The sequence below is a fragment of the Pteropus medius genome, unplaced genomic scaffold, assembly GCF_902729225.1.
Source record: "Pteropus medius unplaced genomic scaffold, Ma_sr-lr_union100, whole genome shotgun sequence".
Classification (NCBI taxonomy): domain Eukaryota; kingdom Metazoa; phylum Chordata; class Mammalia; order Chiroptera; family Pteropodidae; genus Pteropus; species Pteropus medius.
Window position 1 is genome coordinate 4,078,515 of NW_024340693.1, and position 18,370 is coordinate 4,096,884.

At 42.1% G+C, this 18,370-nt stretch overlaps 1 protein-coding gene across 1 annotated transcript in view; it reads left to right on the forward strand.

Annotated features, from left to right (window-relative positions):
* The window catches only part of IFT88 (intraflagellar transport 88), a 73,246-nt gene that overhangs the window by 15,579 nt on the left and 39,297 nt on the right, over nucleotides 1–18,370 (forward strand). The window contains exons 7-14 of the mRNA XM_039863190.1: nucleotides 368–458; nucleotides 1,515–1,619; nucleotides 2,761–2,863; nucleotides 3,594–3,708; nucleotides 5,725–5,956; nucleotides 7,247–7,317; nucleotides 12,677–12,763; nucleotides 18,061–18,160. Coding sequence (XP_039719124.1) covers nucleotides 368–458; nucleotides 1,515–1,619; nucleotides 2,761–2,863; nucleotides 3,594–3,708; nucleotides 5,725–5,956; nucleotides 7,247–7,317; nucleotides 12,677–12,763; nucleotides 18,061–18,160 — 904 coding nt within the window. The remainder of the gene's footprint in view (nucleotides 1–367; nucleotides 459–1,514; nucleotides 1,620–2,760; nucleotides 2,864–3,593; nucleotides 3,709–5,724; nucleotides 5,957–7,246; nucleotides 7,318–12,676; nucleotides 12,764–18,060; nucleotides 18,161–18,370) is intronic.

Genomic DNA, 18,370 nt, shown 5'->3' on the forward strand with positions numbered 1-18,370 from the left:
TAACTTACTAGCTCTGTGATCCCTGGTGTAATGCTGAGCTCCCTAAACTCCCGTCCCCCGTCGGTAAAGGAATAATGATAGTCCTTGGATCAAGTGTAACTGCAAGGGATAAATGGCATAATTAGGATGATGCATGTGGCCCAGTATGAAATCACACTTGTGCTAAGTAAACGTTAGCTATTTTTACTATTGTGAATAATTATGTAGTGTAATTATTAAAAACAGTAGTACATTTGCCATTTATACATTGGTCTTACCAATGACCTATTTTTAAAGTTTAAAAGCACTTATAATGGAAATGTTTAAATTTTAGTATGTTATCAGTGGTTGAATGATTTCCAAGTATACCTGCTTTTTTCTTTAACAGTCCAGAAGAAAAGATCAGACAATTAGAGAAGAAGGTAAATGAGTTGGTAGAAGAAAGCTGTATTGCCAATAGTTGTGGAGACTTAAAGTTGGTGAGTCATAAACTAGTAAGACTCGGGATCATGAAGTGTGTATATGTCCGTGTCTGGTTTTATATGCGCACACGTGCACGCATGCGTACAGATAAATGGGCTTGTTTTGCTATTGACTAGCCTTTGAGTTGTCACTGAAGCAATCATTTTGAGAACCTGCAGTTGTAACTGCTTCATAAGCTCTGATGTCAGAACAGTTGGCTGACTTTAACTTTTGACGTTGGTCATTTTGGCCGGGGGGAAGCATGCGCACGTGTCAGTCGATTAAATTTGTAGCTGGAGGACTGGGTTAGACCCGGCTGCTGGGTGGCTCCGCACGGCGACCCGCACTGCCAGGCTCCCCCTCCCTCATGCTCCCCTGAGCGGACTGCAGCCTCGTGATCCGCGCTTCGCAGACCCCACCCTGCTCTTTAAAATTATTAAATATTTCCTCTTCATTTGCCTTCGTTCACATTACTTTGATTGTCATACCATTTAAATATAATTTCTGTGACTTAGTTGTCAGATGAATGAATACCATTAGAAAGCATTGTTCAGTATGAAAAGCTACTTTCTTGCTCATAGAACTGGTGCTTTTTTATCTCGTTCAAAAAAAAATGCATTTTGAATTGATCCGTCTGGGTCAGGCTCTCAGCGGAAATGAACGAAAGGTTGCTGGCGCTCCAAGCAGGAAGCGGGCCGAGCTCCGCACCTGCGAAACCGGGGTGCAGGCCCCCTTTGACTTGTCTGAAGCCAAACAAGTCCATCCAAATTCCTGTCTCACGAGATGGAATTAAAATGCCCAGATATTCAGGACCCGGGAGAAGGCAGGAGAGCCGGCCTGGCCAGACGTGCAGGTGCTGGGAGGTGGGGTGAGGAGACTTGAGTGGGGCAGACCCCTCTTCTTCCCCAGAGATCGCACTCAGCACTCTCGTGCCGGGAGCGCTAGTTTAAACAGCCTAGGTTCCTTTGCTTCGAGGGGGGCGTGTGTGCGGGGCGTCCGCAGCTGCCGCAGCTGCGTGCGGGGCTTCCCAGACGCAGTGCTGCGATGCATGCTCAGCACGAACTTGATTTCAGGCCTTAGAGAAGGCGAAAGACGCGGGAAGGAAGGAGAGGGTGCTGGTGAGGCAGCGGGAGCAAGTGACGGCTCCAGAAAACATCAACCTGGACCTAACTTACTCCGTAAGTGTGACATGAGTAGATGTTCCGGCAGGATTTGTGGGTTGCACAAGTCTTTTACCTTTTTTTTCTTTCTGGTTTTCTCCTCTTTTAAAAATCTTATCGGTCCTCAGATGCCCAGAATAGATTAATAGTGATTTTGCTTTAGTTCATGAGACACGTTCATCTTTGGTCAGGGCAAACATCTATTTTTATTTAGTTAGTTAATTACTTGTTTTCAATAACTTAGTAAGAACTCACAAACCCACCATCCAAGAACTCTGTTTCTGGAAGATTGCTAATGTTTACGCTTTATTCAGTGCAGTTACTTTGATGAGATTCTAATGTGGACTTTTTGTCTGTGATTTTCTTTTTTTTTAATTTTTCAATTATACTTTACAGTCAATATTTTTTTACACTTGTTTCAGCTGTATGCTCTATGATTTTCAAAAACTTCAAACTAGGCAAAAAAGACAATGTTCTGTGAGAGTAGTAAAAAACTCACTAATTTCTAGCAAAATTTCCTTAATTCTGAAACGACAGTTCCTTGATGTTTATACTGCTGTTTAAAAGGGCGTGTTTTCAGTGGGACAAGTCTTCATATGTCAAGCAGATGGGAAAAAGGACCATTGAAACTTTGAGTAAGAAGTTTTAGATGTTTACTATTTATAGCTAATATTTAAAAATTCCGTGGCATCTTTAGATTCAGGAATAACTTATAATGATTATTTTTTACTTCTAGCAATGTAACTTATTATAACTTAATGACTTAAATTGTAATCTTGCATTTAGAGAAATACTATTCAAATAAAGGTTTAAGGTATTTCCATCTTTAGTTACATTTGTGAGGAGAATTCGGTCCACTCTCTCCCTTGTTACCTTGCTCTAGCATCATGAACAGTGCACGCTGATTCTTTGTAGGTCTTCCTGAGGTAAGGAATACACAGAAAGTCAAGGTGAAACTCAGAAGGCAGCCTTACCTGTCTCTCAATGCTCTGGTTCATTAGGAATGCAAGATTTTCTCGGTCTGCTTCATTTCCTGATTGGTTGGGTGTCTTGATATAAGCAGCTAACCTTTTATGGGATTTTAGTCCCCAGAAAGATTATAGAAAGAAGGGGCCTAAAATGGTCATTATGTGTCTTCTTGCAATATTGCTTTCCTCAGGTTCTCTTCAACTTAGCCAGTCAATATTCAGCTAATGACATGTATGCCGAAGCGCTAAACACCTATCAAGTTATAGTGAGAAATAAGATGTTTAGCAATGCAGGTAAGTGTACATAGTCAGTTTGTCTAATAAGTATAGTTTGTTTTTTTGTGTGCGTGGTGTTCATTTACATTTCCTTCCTTTTTTGTTTTTTTACAATGAAATGATCTATGCTGTAAATAAATTTATATTTATATAGAGGTGTCCTGCTTAAAGATACTGTTTATTTGAAAAGCCACACGAATACAAATGAGGAAATACAATTAATATGAGGTATATTACCTAATAGTAAACAAACGGTGTGTCTGTCCTCACAAGGAGAATGAGCATGCAGTCCATGGAGCATGTGTTCCCTTATGTGGCTTGTCCCCAAGAGCCTATCATTTATATCTGGCATTTACATGTGTAATTTTTGGTAGTAGTATTGACGTTTATCACTATCATTTTCTTTAATATCACATTAAAATGTGAGTGGCGTTATCAAGTATAATCGTAAAATCCCCAAGATCCCATGTTTTCCCTGGAGGAATGCAACTCCAGCTTCATGCCGTGGCCCAGTTGTTCCCTAGCAGTGTTTTTAGGGCTCCATCTGTCTTAAGTTCCGTTTCCTCACAGAATCGTTGGTGTGTGAATACATGAAAATAGTATAACTATTTTAAAGGGAGCATTTGGGGTAGTGGCTGAACCTTCATAACTTAAGAAAAGCTTCAAAGAATATGAATTAAGGTCATCTGAAATATCATAGAAAAGTGAAAAACATTGAATATTATACATTCATTCTCTTTTTAATTAGGAAGATTGAAAGTGAATATGGGAAATATTTATTTAAAGCAAAGAAATTATTCCAAAGCCATTAAATTCTACCGGATGGCATTAGATCAAATCCCAAGTGTCCATAAAGAAATGAGGTGAGTTTACGTAATGATAGCTTTGTAAAATTGCAGTGTTGCTTTTTAGAAGCAGGATAACTCTGACCTGTTATTGGTGGGTCGAACGTTCTTAGTGCTGTACATGAGAGGTGTTAGATTTTTGGGATATCTGCAGTATTTTGGTCTGTCTTCTTCTGAGTAGTTGCACACATTTATATAATGACGACTTAAAGGTGTAGTAAGTGATCAACTGAAATAAAACTCAGCCAATTGGCCCGTGTAGGGAATGACCACTAAATACAGCTTACCGCCAGCACAGAGTCCAAACAGCGGTCCTTTAGGCCAGGGGCCCACCACCTTCTTGGCACCCGGGACTGGTGCTCCTAAGAGAATCTAACACCTGAGGATCTGAGGCGGAGCCGAGGCGGTGATGCTGGCGTGGGGAGCGGCCGCACACACAGATGGAGCTTCGCTCACTCACCCGCCACTCACCTCCTGCTGGGGGGGCCCAGTTCCTGACAGGCCACGGAGGGTACTGGTCCGCGGCCTGGGGGTTGGAGATCCCTGCTTTAGCACATACCTGACTCCAGATGCAAGGCCAGGAATTCATTCGTGCCGTTGATTGAAAGTGCGCTCGTGAGGGGGAGGCAGTGCCTCTGAATCCGAGAAGGCAGACGGGAGCGGAGCGGGCATGTTTTCTCCTCCCGTAGCATTTCAGAGCAGAGACAGCGAATCACTTTGTAGTTGGGTGGTAGCCTTGGGAACACAGACCGTTTCCGGGATATTTACTGGTCATAACTTCCCTAGGCACAGTACAGTATCTCCGTGCAAGTTAATTTATTTGTAAATGCCATCTTCAGTGATCACTTGTTTTTGAATTATGCATGGTGTTGTATCTGCATCGGTAGATATCTGGCTTATAGAACAGTGCCCTTGAGGTACTTCTAACCAGGGGAGGCCAAGAATTTTTGAACATTTTAGAAAAGGGTCATAATATTAAACGGCGTATGCTAAGTGCTTAATCATCAGTAACTCGGAGGTGCTGTAGTTATTAGGCTGAGGGAAGAATTACTGAGAACCAGAACCGTGCCGGCTTTGTGAAGGAGGAGTTCTTGAGAGAGGCCGCCTAGTGAGGAGGGGAGTAGAGGAGCACGCGGACGGGGGGGACACCACGAGGAGCACCAGCGGGAGCATGTGCTGGCAGTCTGAGCAGAGACTTGGGAATAAGTGAATTTAGTAGCAACAGAGGGACTGTGTTGAGGAGTGGTTAGAGATAAGATGGCATCACGACCTTTAGAATGTGCGTAATCAAAAGACAGATAATAACAAATACTGAAGAGGATGTAGAGAAACTAGAAGCCTCATCCCCTGGGGACGTAAAGTGTTACAGCCACTGTGGAGTTACTCATTATTAGGAAGTTCCTTAAAATTTAAACACAGATTTACCACATGACTAGCAGCCCCACTCATAGGGGTGTGTGCCCAAGAGAAATGAAAACACGTCGTCACAGAGGATTGTGTGCAACTGTTCATAGCAGCATTATTCACCGTTGTCCAAAGTGGAGACAGTCGATGTCCATCGGGTAGGCCGTGGGCAAAGATCGTGGCCCGCCCATCCTCTGGAACACGAGCCGGCAGTGTAAGGGACGGAGCGGTGACACATGCTACCGCGTGGAGGAACCGGGGTGGGACCATGCTGATCGAGAGAAGCAAACACAATATCACACGTCGTACGACTCCCTTTATATGCACATTCAGACAGGAAGATTCACGTCACCCAGGGCCGGAGATGAGAAAGGGCACAGGTTTTCTTTTTAGGGTGACAGAAATGACGTAAAGCAAGAATGTGGTCACGGTCCCACAGCTGTGCAGGTCTAGAAGTACCCAGTGAGTCGGACACTGAAAACAAGTACATTTTATGATGTGTGAATTAAGCTTAACAAAACAATGCCAAAAAGTGAAGTGACAAAGAAAAGGACATTATTTGTGGAGTGTCCTGACTGCCACCCCGAAGAGTTCAGACTTCTCAAGCTGGCCGTGTTTACCTCTCTTTAGGATTAAAATCATGCAGAACATCGGAGTTACGTTTATTAAGACCGGCCAGTATTCTGATGCCATCAACTCCTTTGAGCATGTCATGAGTGTGGCGCCGAGCCTGAAGGCCGGCTTCAACCTCATCCTCAGTTACTTTGCCATTGGAGATCGGGAAAAAATGAAGAAGGCATTCCAGAAATTGATTGCTGTTCCACTAGAAATCGATGAGGATGATAAGTATATTTCGCCAAGCGTGAGTATGAGGAGGCCGCGCGAAGCCGTTCCGCTCCCAGAGACAAAAGGGCGGCAGTGGGTGGCGGGTTCCTCGGCCTGCATTAATGTGCTGCGTGACTAAGTTTAATGAATGCACTTTATCGTTTCATTTGTTATGTAAACTAGGTTTTAGAATGGGACTCCGTCAAAGTAGGCTAGAGGTTATAGTTAAAGCAGACTAAACAAATTTAGTCAGAAAATAGGGTTTAGGAAAAATAAGACCGCATGCCATTCTCTAAGAGTAAAATCTTGACCAAGGAGCCCCAAGCTTGTGTCCCTCTTACTGTATCGAGAATGAAGAGAAGTGATTCCTCACCCTTATTCACGGAGTGCGGCGTGACACACATCCCAGCTTCGGACACCTGAGGAAATGCTATGTCATGTTAACTGGAAAAATGCAGTTACGCACTCATATGTGAACATAAGCTGGAAGGGAACACACCGAAGTAGAAACAGTAGTTTCTGGGCAATGAGGTTATTTTTTTAATGCTTTTAAAATACTTCTCAGAATTTTACACACAAATTATTGGTATATTGCTATTTTATTGTATATTAAGTCAAACCATATGAAATTGCCTGTATTTATAGATCAAAATGGTATAATAATGTCAGTTTCTTAAGCTGAACTTACGGATTTTTTAAATTTTAAAACTAAACTTAATTTCGAGGTCATTGTAAATTACCAGGTTTTCTTAACACAGCGTAAGGGCATCGCAGCTCAGTGGTTGGCTCCACCATTCAGTACTGATTCTCCTCGTGCCTCAGTCCCTTCATACATAAAACAGGACTAGTTATAGTAACCTGCATTATAGGGTTGTGAGGATTAAATGAGGCGATGCCTGTGGAATGCTTAGAGCAGCACTCGGAATGTAGTAAGTGCTGGGCGAACGTGAACTACTATATATTCCTTTGTACTGAGAAAAATGTGAAAAAGCCATCTGTGTTTCACGTAGGGAGTAGAGAGATGACTCACACTGAGTAATTGGTGGTCACTGAAGCATTTACATTTGAGTTTAGAACTCCCGATGCCACTCCACTTCGGTGCACTTGGTCTTTTCCAGACCAGCCTTTATCAGCTGCTCAGAATCCATAGAGTTCACTGGACGCTGTGATCAGAAATGAGAAAAAAAAGTTCTACTTTGCATAATAGAAAGCAGTGTAAAGAGATTACTCTTTAGTTTATACAAGTAGTTAGTGGTGAGGTTGATCAGAAATCCAAGTTCTTAGTGTTAACTTCTGAATTATTTTTTTTCCAATTTTATTTTCCCAGGATGATCCACATACTAATTTAGTGATTGAAGCTATAAAAAATGATCATCTAAGGCAAATGGAACGTGAAAGGTAATATTTTAGGTACTTAATAATTAAAACTTAATAATGGAGGTTAAATTTTTATAAGACCGTTGAACATGCATTCCGATTACTTCTTTCAGAACTTGTTATGTGTGGCATATTTCTTGAATAGTCCTGGTGCTTCATCATTTCTGTGCTTTACTGGATTCTCTTTTCTCTTTCAAAATAATCTCCGTCCGCATGCTGACCCAGTTATTCATAGCTCAGTTACTCTTACTGTTTCTTTGCAATCCACTTTCCCCTGCATTTGGTGCAATATTGGAATTTTGTTTAATTACTTTTATTTTAAAAACTTATATCTTCATGTATTTTTGTGCAGCCTCTCAATTAAACTTCAACTCCCAAAGACAAAATTCTATTTATTTCATTTCTTCCTTCATCCAGTATGGCACCTAGTCTCTGCCAAGTACGTTTCGAAAGTTCTAATATTATTGAATACGCAATCGTGTGTCAGAGGTATATCACATGATAGAGGGCCATTGAAATTTTTTTAATTGTAGTAAAATACACATAACAGAATTTACTGTCTTAAGTGCGTCCTCCTTCATGGTCGGCAGCACTAAGCGTGTTCACGACGGTCTGTCACCACCCCCAGAACTCTCTCCGTCCTCCCAAACTGCCACTCCACACCCACTGAGCAGCCCTCGTGTCCCCTCGCCTGGCCCCTGACAGCCGCCACCCTCCTGTCTGTCTCTCTGAACCTGGCTCTTCTAGGGACCTCATGTAAGCGGAGTCGCAGTATTTGTCCTTGTGTGACTGGCTTATTGCATTTAGCACGATGTCCTCAGGCTTATCCCTGTTGTGGCGTGTAACAGGAGCCCCTTATTAAGGCTCAGTATTATTCCATTGAATATATGGAGGGCCCTTAATGTTTAGGAATTAGTTTAACATTGAAAATAAAACAGAGCCTTGTACTTCTGGGAGGACAGAGTAGATGTTCTTTTCACTGTTCTTTCCACCAAGTGCCAATGAAAAACCCTGGAAATTATGTATAAAACAAATCTGAGAAGGAAGGTGGAGAGAAGCGGACGGACCAGCAAGGGACCTCAGGGCTGAGGGCAACGTGGCAGTGAGTGCCTGGCTGGTTCCCAGACTTGGCGCTGATGAAGCTGGCAATCGGAACATGGAGGGCACAGGAAACAAACACACAAAAGGCCTGTTCTGTGCAGCCGAAGGACTGGGAAGGGCAGGCCAGCAAGACAGAGAATCTTTAGACAGATGCCATGGAAACTGGCCCTATCCGCCCCCACGCATGCCAGCAAAAGCCAGTGGGAGCCCACACTCCCGCCCTCACAAGGCTGTAAGGAAACACTCAGCACCCCAGAAGGCCCGCCAAAGAGAGGATAGGACTTTCATCCCAAAGGCCCTGTGTAGTGTCAGTGGACAGCACACAGGAAGCCTGGAGTTGCACCCCACCCAGCAGTAACGAGGCACTCCTCCCCCTCTCTCCCGGGGTGGCCTCAGGAGAGATAGTGGAGCCTTAGAAATTTCAGCATCACCTGGCAGTAACAAGGCCCCTCAACCAGTGTCAGGAGGGGCCGTGGCAGAGGCAGGAGCTCCTACCCCACCCAGCAGGAACAAGGACCCCTCCAACCCTGGGTGTCAGAGGAGCCCGTGGGGAGAGACTGGACTTTCTCATCTAGCAATAATGAGGTGGTGTCTCTCCTTCCCCTGCTGGAGTGATAGCAAGGGAGCCAGCCAATCACGAAGACTTAAATAAAACTTAAGAGTCTCAAAAGTCAGAAATGTCTAAGTTTTGATCAGAAGTCACTCATCAGACCAAGACCCAGGAAGATCTCAAACTGAATGAAAAAAGATGATCCATAGATGCCAACATTGAGACGACAGAGATTTTAGAATTATCTGACAAATTTTAAAGCAACTGTGATAAAAAGGTTTCAACAAGCAATTATGAACATCCTTAAAACAAATTACAAAATAGAAAAGAAAGAATCTCAGCAAAGAAATAGAAGATATAAAGAAGAGCCAGGTAGAAATTTTAGAACCGAAAAATATAAGAACTGAAATAAGAGGCTCAGTCGATGGGCTCAACAGAAGAATGAAGGGGAAAGAGGAGAGATTCAATGAGCTAGGAGGCAGAAAATGGAAATTACTCACTCTGACCCATAAACTAAAAAGCAAATATGAATGGAGCCACAGGGACTTCTGGGACTTTAACAGAAGATTCGACATTTGTGTCATCAGTGTTTGGGAAGGAGAGGAGAGATTGGGGTAAAGAAATAATAGCTGGTAACTCCTCAAAATTGGCAATTAAAATAAACCTATAATACAAGACACTAAGGGAACCCCAAAGAGGATAAACCCAAAGAAATCCATGTCAAGGAATATCATGATTAAATCTGAAATTTAAAGACAAAGTGTTGACAGAAAAACAATGGGGAAAGCAATTAGAATGACAGCAGACAAGTTTGAAAGCCGCAACCTAAGCTCCCAGCTCAAGAACTTAGGAAAAGAAGAGCAAAAGCAACCCAAAGGAAGCGGAGGGAAAGAAACAATAAAGAATACAAATCGCTGACATTGAAAAGAGAGGAACAGTAGAGGACATAAGTGAAATACTTCTAAGAAAACCGACAAAAAAGAGAACACGCAAATTACCAACATCAGGAACCAGACGAGGTCTCGCCACTGACCCTGCAGACGTGGAAAGAGCAGTAGGCACCGCAAGCACCCCACACGTAAATCTGACAGCTTAGACGAGAGAGACCACTTCTTTCGAAAACACAAGTTGCCACAACTCACCTAATATGAAATAGATCATTGGAAGAGCCCTGTAAGTATTATGGAAATTGGATTATAATTTTTAAAGCTACGAAAAAAGTAATCTCTAGGCCCATCCGGTTTTATTAGAGAATTCTAGCAAATGTTGAAAGAAGAATTAACATCACTTCTATACAGTCTCTTCCAGAAAATAGTTCATTTTATGAAGCTAGTATTATGCTGTTATCAAAATAAGACAAAGACAGTACCAAAAAAAAAGAAGAAGAAGAGGGGTCTAAAGATCAATATCTTATGAATATAGCTGCAAAAATTGTTTAGAAAAGACTAGCAAACCAAAGCACTACCAGCATAGAAAGAGAGTCGTGCACCAGACCAAGTGGGGTTTGTCCTGGGGACGAGATCAGTTTACCATCTAAATGAAAATCAGTATAATACAGGCTGTCGATAGAACGAAGGACAGCAACAACATGATCGTTCGATATGAACCAAAAAGTACTTTTTCCTGCAGAATTCAGTGCGCTCATGATAAACAAACCAAAAAACCTGAGCAAGGTGGGAGTAGAGAGGAAGAGCCTCAGTCTGGTGAAGGGCCAGGTGGAGACCCACGTTTGGCGTCACACTCTGTGGTGCCAGACCACATGGTTTCCCTTTAGATCAGGAACAAGACAAGGGTATCTGCTGTCACCAGCTCTAGTCTACATGTCCCAGAGGATCTAGCTATGGAAATTAGGCAAGAAAAGGAAGTAAGAGGCATCCACATGGGAAAGGTAGTAAAACTACCTCTATTTACAGATCACATGGTCTTGAATATAGACTGTCCCACATAAAAGTTTAGAATCCACTGAAAAACGATTTTAGCGAGGTTGCCTTTTTAAAAGGTCAAATACAAGAGTCAGTAGTATACTATAGACATATACTATACTAATGAACTATACAAGAATGAAATTAACAATTACAATAGTTATAAAAAACCTTTAGGAATAAATTTAATAAGTGAAAGGCAAAATTCATACTCTGAAAACAATAAAACATTTTTGAAAGAGATGCCAAGTAGAGGGCAAGCCACCACGTGTTTGTGGGTAGACACCTACTATCGTTAGGGTGGCAGTGCCCCTCACCACTCTGTAGAGTCAGCGAAACCCCAGCAGTGTTCCGAGGGAAGCGACAGGTCGATCCTGAAATTCACATGGAAACACAAAGGATTCAGGATAGACAGTTGAAAAAAGACGACAAAGTTGGAGGGCTCACACTGCGAAGCTGCAGCAGTCAAGACAGCGAGGTCGTGCTTTGCGCTAGTCCCATGAAGATCGACCTGAAATCATTGGGATGGGATCAAGAGTCCAGAAATGAACTGAAACTTGTAGTCAGGAAAGGTGGCAGGACACTTCAGTGGGAGAAAAGATGTCTTTGCAACAGGTGGTGCTGGGACAGTGGATGTCCCCATGCAGAAGAATGAAGTCGGACCTCATACCACACACAAAGTCACTTCTAAATGGGTCATAGACTTAAATGTAAGTTCTAGGACCATGAACTTCTTAGGAAAAAATAGAAGTGAATATTACTGACCTTGGGTTAGGCAATGGCTTCTTAGATATGACACCAAGAGCACATGAAAAGAGAAAAAAAATAGATAAATTGGACTTCGCCAAAATTAAAAACTTTTGTTCTTTAAAGGACAGCATCAAGGAAGTGAGAAGACATTGCACAGAATGGGAGAAACTATTTGCAAACCACATACCCAAGAAAGGATTGGTTTCTACAATACATGAAAAACTCTCCAACTCAGTAATAAAAGGGCCAGTAACCCAGTGAAAATGTCCGAAGGATCTGAGTAGACGTCTCAGAATGGACATGCGGACGCCAAACGAGCACAGGAAGGGCGCGTCTGCCGCCCAAGGGAAGCTGAAGACGCCGGCGCAGCCAGTGCCCGCCCGGGTCCTCTGCTGGTGCTGGGTGCAAAGGGGAGATGGTCCGCAGTTCCTCTGAGGGGTAAGCGTGGAGTCGCCGTATAACCAGCGACTTCTCCCCGAGGCATGAGCCCCAAAGAAATGAGAGCACGTGGCCACAGCAGCTTCCCCCAGTGCTCATGGCAGCGCCCTGCAGTCTCCTGATGCAGAGGGCCCAGCCTGCGGCGGCTGGCCAGCGGGTCTGTGCAGCAGGGCCCTGTTCGGCCTCGGGGGGCACGGAGCCCGCTGTCTGCTGCGGCACGCGCCGACCGGGCAGACGCCGCAAGGGAAGAAGCCTGTCACGAAAGGCCACGGGGTGCGCGGTGCCATCTGCGTGGGAGGTGAGACGAGGCTGCCTTCTCGGGACAGGTGCAGCTCAGTGTCCCCCCTGCCACGCACGATTTCTCGAGAGGCCGCCTCACCCCCCGCAGGCCTTCTCGCCAGGGGCCCCTCCGGCCTCAGGTGGTCGGCAGGCATCGGCAGCAGGGAGGACAGCCGTCCACCCCCGGTCACGGCCCTCAGCCCGACGGAAATGGGTTTCCAGTGGAGCTGGCCGCCATTCAGAGGCTTTCGTGTCATGTTAGCTTTACACTGAAATTTTAAGGAAAAAACCCTCGCTATGCCACGTTTCTCCATAAAACTTTTCCGTTTGTTTGGTATAGGAAAGCCATGGCAGAGAAGTACATCATGACAGCTGCGAAACTCATCGCCCCCGCCATCGAAACGTCCTTCGCCGTGGGTTATGACTGGTGAGAAGCGCAGTGTACCTGACCGCGTGCTGTTTTCCTTTCGTAGTTTATATTTCGTGGATTTAACATTGCGTTAGAAGAGTGAATAAACAATCGTGAATACTGATTTCTACTGATCAAGCAAGTAGTAGCGTATGGTAAGATTAACATAGACCAGAGTGAAATGTTTAATATTTTAAAATATAATTACCAGACCATTCTAACGTATTTTCTCACTGCTCTCGGCGCGTGGGTGCAGTGCTGAGGTGAGGGGCTCCTGTTGGACGTGCGGGTCGGCGATCGCTCCGCTGTGCAGACTGCAGCCCGCGCCGCCTCCATGTTACGCTGCTTTCCTCATTCTCTGCTTTTCTACCTCAAGCGTGTCGCCAGCACTGCACTTTCTGTCCTGAGCGATAGCCCTGGAAGAGGCTACCGTCCCCTGATGCAGCGGACCTCCCAGGTGGGAGTGAAGAGCTGTATCTGACCCGGAAAAACCTTTGCTCGTTTGTCGAATTCGTTTCTTACGTCACCCAGCACAGGAATGTCCTGTATAGCATCCTGCTCTCTGCTTGGATTCTCCTGGTGTTCAGTCCCTTTGCTTTATTTCGGGACATATTTAAGGGTTAGAACATTCTTTATACTGAACCCAAATTGGCCCCTCATGAAACTCTCTTGTATGGTCTTTCTAGAAAACAGAGGGAGTCTGTGACCTCTTCTACGTGGTACTTTGCCAGAATTTTAAGACCCCAAGATACGTGTGCGTGGTTAGAAAATAAAGTACAGAAGAATTACGGGCCTAGTTTCCTTCCTTCCTTCCTTCCTTCCTTCTACCTTCGCTTCTTCCTTCCTCCCCTCCCTCCTCACTCCCTCCCCCTCACCCTCTCCCCACTCCTCCTCCTCCCCTCCCTTCCTCCCTCATACATGATTTGCAAATATATTCTCTTATTCCGTAGGTTGTCTTTTCATTTTGTCGATTGTTTCTTCTCCCGTGCAGAAGCTTTTTAGTTTGATGTAGTCCCACTTGTTTAGCTTTTATTTGGCTCCTTATGCTTTAGGTGTCGTATCCAAGAAATCACTGCCAAGACCAATGTCAAGGATCTTGTTTTTTGTTTTTTCCTGGGACTCTTCTGGTTTTCATGTCTGATTTTGAGTTTTCTCTATTCTCTTCTTAGATAATCTAGCTAAATATTTGTTTATTTTGTCTTTTCATAAAACAGCTCTTAGTTTTGTTGATCTTTTCAGTTGTTTTCCTAGTCTTAGTTTTATTTATTTCTGCTCTGGTCTTTGTTACTTTTTTTCTGTTCTTTTTTTCTGCTAACTTGGAGCTTAGTATCTTTTTTTTTTTTAGTTCCTTGAGGTTTAAATTTAGGTCATTTTCTTATGTTTTTTCATTAGTGTAGGTATTTATTACTATAAATGTCCCTGTTGGAACTGCTTTTGCTGCATCCCATAAGTTTTGGTATGTTTTGTTTTCATTTTATTTGTTTCAAGATTTTTAAAAAATTTCCCTATTGATTTCCTCTTTACCCATTGGTTGTTCAGGGGGGTGATTTTTAATTTCTACATATTTGTGAATTTTTCAGTTTTCCTCTTGTTACTGGTTTATAGTTTCATACCATTATGGTCAGAAAAGATACTTGGCATGATTCCAGTCTCCTTATATTTGCTGAGGTTTGTTTTGTGACCTAACTCGTGATCTGCCCTGGAGAATGTTTTGTGCGTGCTTGAGAATGCGTATTCTGCTGCCGTTGGGCAAAATGCTCCGTATGTGTCTGTTAGGTCGGTTTGGTCTAAGGTTTGGTTTTCTGTTTGTGTAATCAATTTATTGTTGAAAGTGTAGTATTGAAATTCTCTGCTACTGTTGTATTGTCCATTTCTCCCTTCAGATTTGCTTACTCTACTTTGCTGCTGTGATATTGACAACATATATGTATAGTTGCGATTGTTAAATCTTCCTGATGAATAGAACTTTCGTTGTTCTATAATGACCTTCTTTGTTTTTTGTTGCTGTTTTTGACCTAAAGTCTGTTTTGCCTGATATAAGTATAGCTCCCTTAGCTCTCTTGGTTTTTCCATTTACGTGCAATATCTTTTTCCATTCCAGCCTATGTGTGTCCTTAAGGCTGAAGAGAATCTCTTATAGGCAGAATATACTTGGGACTTGTTTTTCAATCCATTCAGGCACCCTGCTTATTGATTGGAGAATTTAATCCGTTTACAATTAAGTACTTTTTTATAGATCAGGATACTGATAGGTAATTATTTCTTAGTAATTCTCGACAGGCACTCACGCCATGTTATTGTTTTGTGGCTGTTTTGCAGTTCCCTTGTTCCTTCTTCCTCCTTCCTCTTTTGCTGTCTTTCTTTGTGAATTGATGATTTTCCATAGTGGTATTGTTTGCTTCTCTTCTCTCTATCTTCCGTGTATCTTTTCTGTAAGTTTTTATGCTTACATAAAAAATCTTAAAAGTCTATTTTAAGCTAATAATAACTTAATTTTAATTGATACAAAAACTATACCCTTTTCCACCCCCCATAATTTTGTTTTCGATATCATAGTTTACCTCTTTTTGTATTGTGTATCCATTAATGAGTTATTGTAGCTATAGTTATTTTTAATACTTTTGTCTTTTACCTTTATACTCGAATTAAGTGATTGACATACCACCATATTACAATATTAGAGTATTCTGATTTGACTATGTAGTTACCTTCTCCAGCATATTTTGTATTTTCATGTTTTCATGTCACTAATTAGCATCCTATCACTCCATTCTGAAGAGCTCCCTTCAGCATCCCTCAAAAGGCGGGGCTAGTGGAGACAAGTCTCCCCAGTTCGTTGGCGTATCCACCCTTCATTTCTGAGAGGCGGCTTTGCCAGGCGAAGTATTCTCGGTTTGAGTTTTTCCTTTAGTCCCTTGAACACGTCACACACTCTCTCCTGGGCCGAAAGGCTTCTGTTAGGAAGTCTGCCGACAGCCCTGTGGGGTCCTCTTATATGCGAGGAATTTTTTTCTCTTGCTGATTTAAAAATTCTCCACATCTTTGATTTTAAAGTTTTATTATAATGTGTCTTGAAGAAGATTTTGGAGGGTTGAAATTTGGGGGTTACCTATTAGCATCATGAGCGTGAATATCTAGTTCTGTCCCCAGATTTGGGAGGGTCTTACCATTATTTCTTCAAATCAGCTTTCTGCTCTTCCCTCCTTCTCTTCTCCTTCTCGGACTCCACTAATATGCAGGTTGTTTCTTTCAGTGGTGTCTCATAATTCACGTAGGCTTTTTAACTTCTTTTTCATTCTTTTATTATTTTGCTCCTCTGATTCGATTATTTCAAATTCTAGACGATTCACTAATTATTCTTCTGCTCGTTCAAGTCTTTTGCTGAAGCCTTTTATGAATTCTTCTTCAGTCATTGTATTCTTTAGTTCTAGGGTTTCTGGGGATTGTTTTTGTGATGGTAACTGTTTTCTGTTTCGAACTTTTCTATTCATGCATCGTGTTCCTAATTTCATTTAGTTGTCTATTTCCTTGTAGTTCACTGAATTTTTTTAAGAGTATTATTCTTCATCAGTTCAAAGGTTTCCATTTTTTAGGTTCAGTCATTGGGGTTTTATTAGTTTCTTTGGTGGTGATACACTTCATGGGTTATTTATAATTTCTGGGTCCTCACGTAGGTGTCTGCGCCTTTGAGGAAGTAGGCAACCCTTCCAGTCTTTACCAGCTGGCTTCATCAGGCAAATCAGCCTGTCCAGAGGTTCTGGGTGGACCGTCTGGTGGTGTCTGTGGGCAGGGTGCTGCTGGTGTGCTTCAGTCTCCACCCCGGTATTCCCGTATTCCTTCAGGACAGTTCTTCCACAGGATTTACCTCACTGCCTGCTTCCCCATAAGGGCATGAACCACATCTCACTTATCCTGACAGCCCCTGTACCAAACAGTACGCATTCAGTAAATGTTTGCTGAATGTATTACTGAATCAGTGGTTTCCAGATTATTTTCTTGGAGAGCCTGAAGTTTTATTAGCCGTGTCTACAGCCTACTTTGCTGGGCGGGGCTAGGGACCGCCGATCATTGAAGAGGTACTGAGCAGGCAGAGCTTGGTGTCCTCTCTCGCCACTTCAAACAAGGACACTTTTATAAATCAGGGTTAAAAACAAGGTTCTGCTTGAAGAATGGGATCTTCTGCTTTCATAGTTTTAAATTATTGGTGTAGGCCAGTGGCTTTGAAACAGTTTTTGACCGGACCCTTGGTAAGTAATTTGTTTTACATCATTTACTAAAACAAGTTTCATGACACAATCCTTGCCCCTATTATGTACAATGCCCGTTGATATTTTTTCTATTCTGTTTTTCTTAAATAAAGCTCATGATCCTTGTTTAAAATTAATCCTGTTAATCCAGTTAATTCTAAATTGATTTCAGCTAACCTCAGTTTTAAGAACATTAGTCTTGGCGCAGTGGGTTTTGGTCTCAACGAGAACTGAGTTCAGATTCTTATTTGAGTCTCCTGCCTGTGTGATCTCAGGTCTTCTATTTTCCCATCTGTAAAACAGAGACTGCTTTTCGGGGCTGTTGTGATGGTAATGCTTATGAAGGAATTGGTACAGTGCCTGATATACAGTTAAAAATAGATTATCTGTGCTCTGTAGTCTGTTCACATTTGTACACAAAAAATTAACTATGTTCTGCAAGTTCTAGAGTTTTTCTCACTATCAGAGCATTTAAGATGAAAAAATATGAAAACAATTTTACCTGTTAGAAATTGAAATTGTTTTAGTAAATCCAAAAATGGATTTGGATTTAGTAAATCCAAAAAAGAATGTGGATATCAATTCAATTTGTTGAAAATGCCATAAATAATTAAAAGTGACAGCAAACTAATGAAAAAATCATAAATGCTTAGAATCGTTTTAGCATCCGTGAAGCACTAATAAGACTTTTCAGAGGATCTTTATGTTCGTTTGTCATTCAGATGGGAAAATTAGTTTAGAATTGAAGAATTTAGTAACTTAATGCCTTTTTTGGAAGAAATCAAGTGCTTAGCCTTATATAACACTAGGGGAACTTTAAAATTTTTGGAAAAAATTTAAGAAAACCACCCACGTATATATGTGTGTGTATGTATTACTGAATCAGTGGTTTCCAGATTATTTTCTTGGAGAGCCTGAAGTTTCATTAGCCGTGTCTACAGCCTACTTTGCTGGGTGGGGCTGGACACTTGACGATCATTGAAGAGTAGCCTGCACTACCTGCACACACACACACACACACACACACACACACTAAACAAAATAACCTTTTTCTGCTTTACATTATAGGTGTGTTGAAGTTGTGAAAGCTTCCCAATATGTAGAGCTAGCAAATGACCTGGAAATAAACAAAGCAATTACATACTTGAGACAGAAGGACTTTAACCAAGTAAGTTTTAAAAAATCAGGTGAAATTTTATATGTTAATTGGTCAAAGCAATAACGTTTGTGAAACTCTTCTCTAGAATAATGTTATCTCCGATTATTCTGAAATTGAGTAATTTCTACCTTTACATAATTTCCATTACTATAGTATTACTTTGAATTTTGACTTGTTCGTCCTGTTTCTTTAAAAATGTAAATGCTTTCCATGTTAATC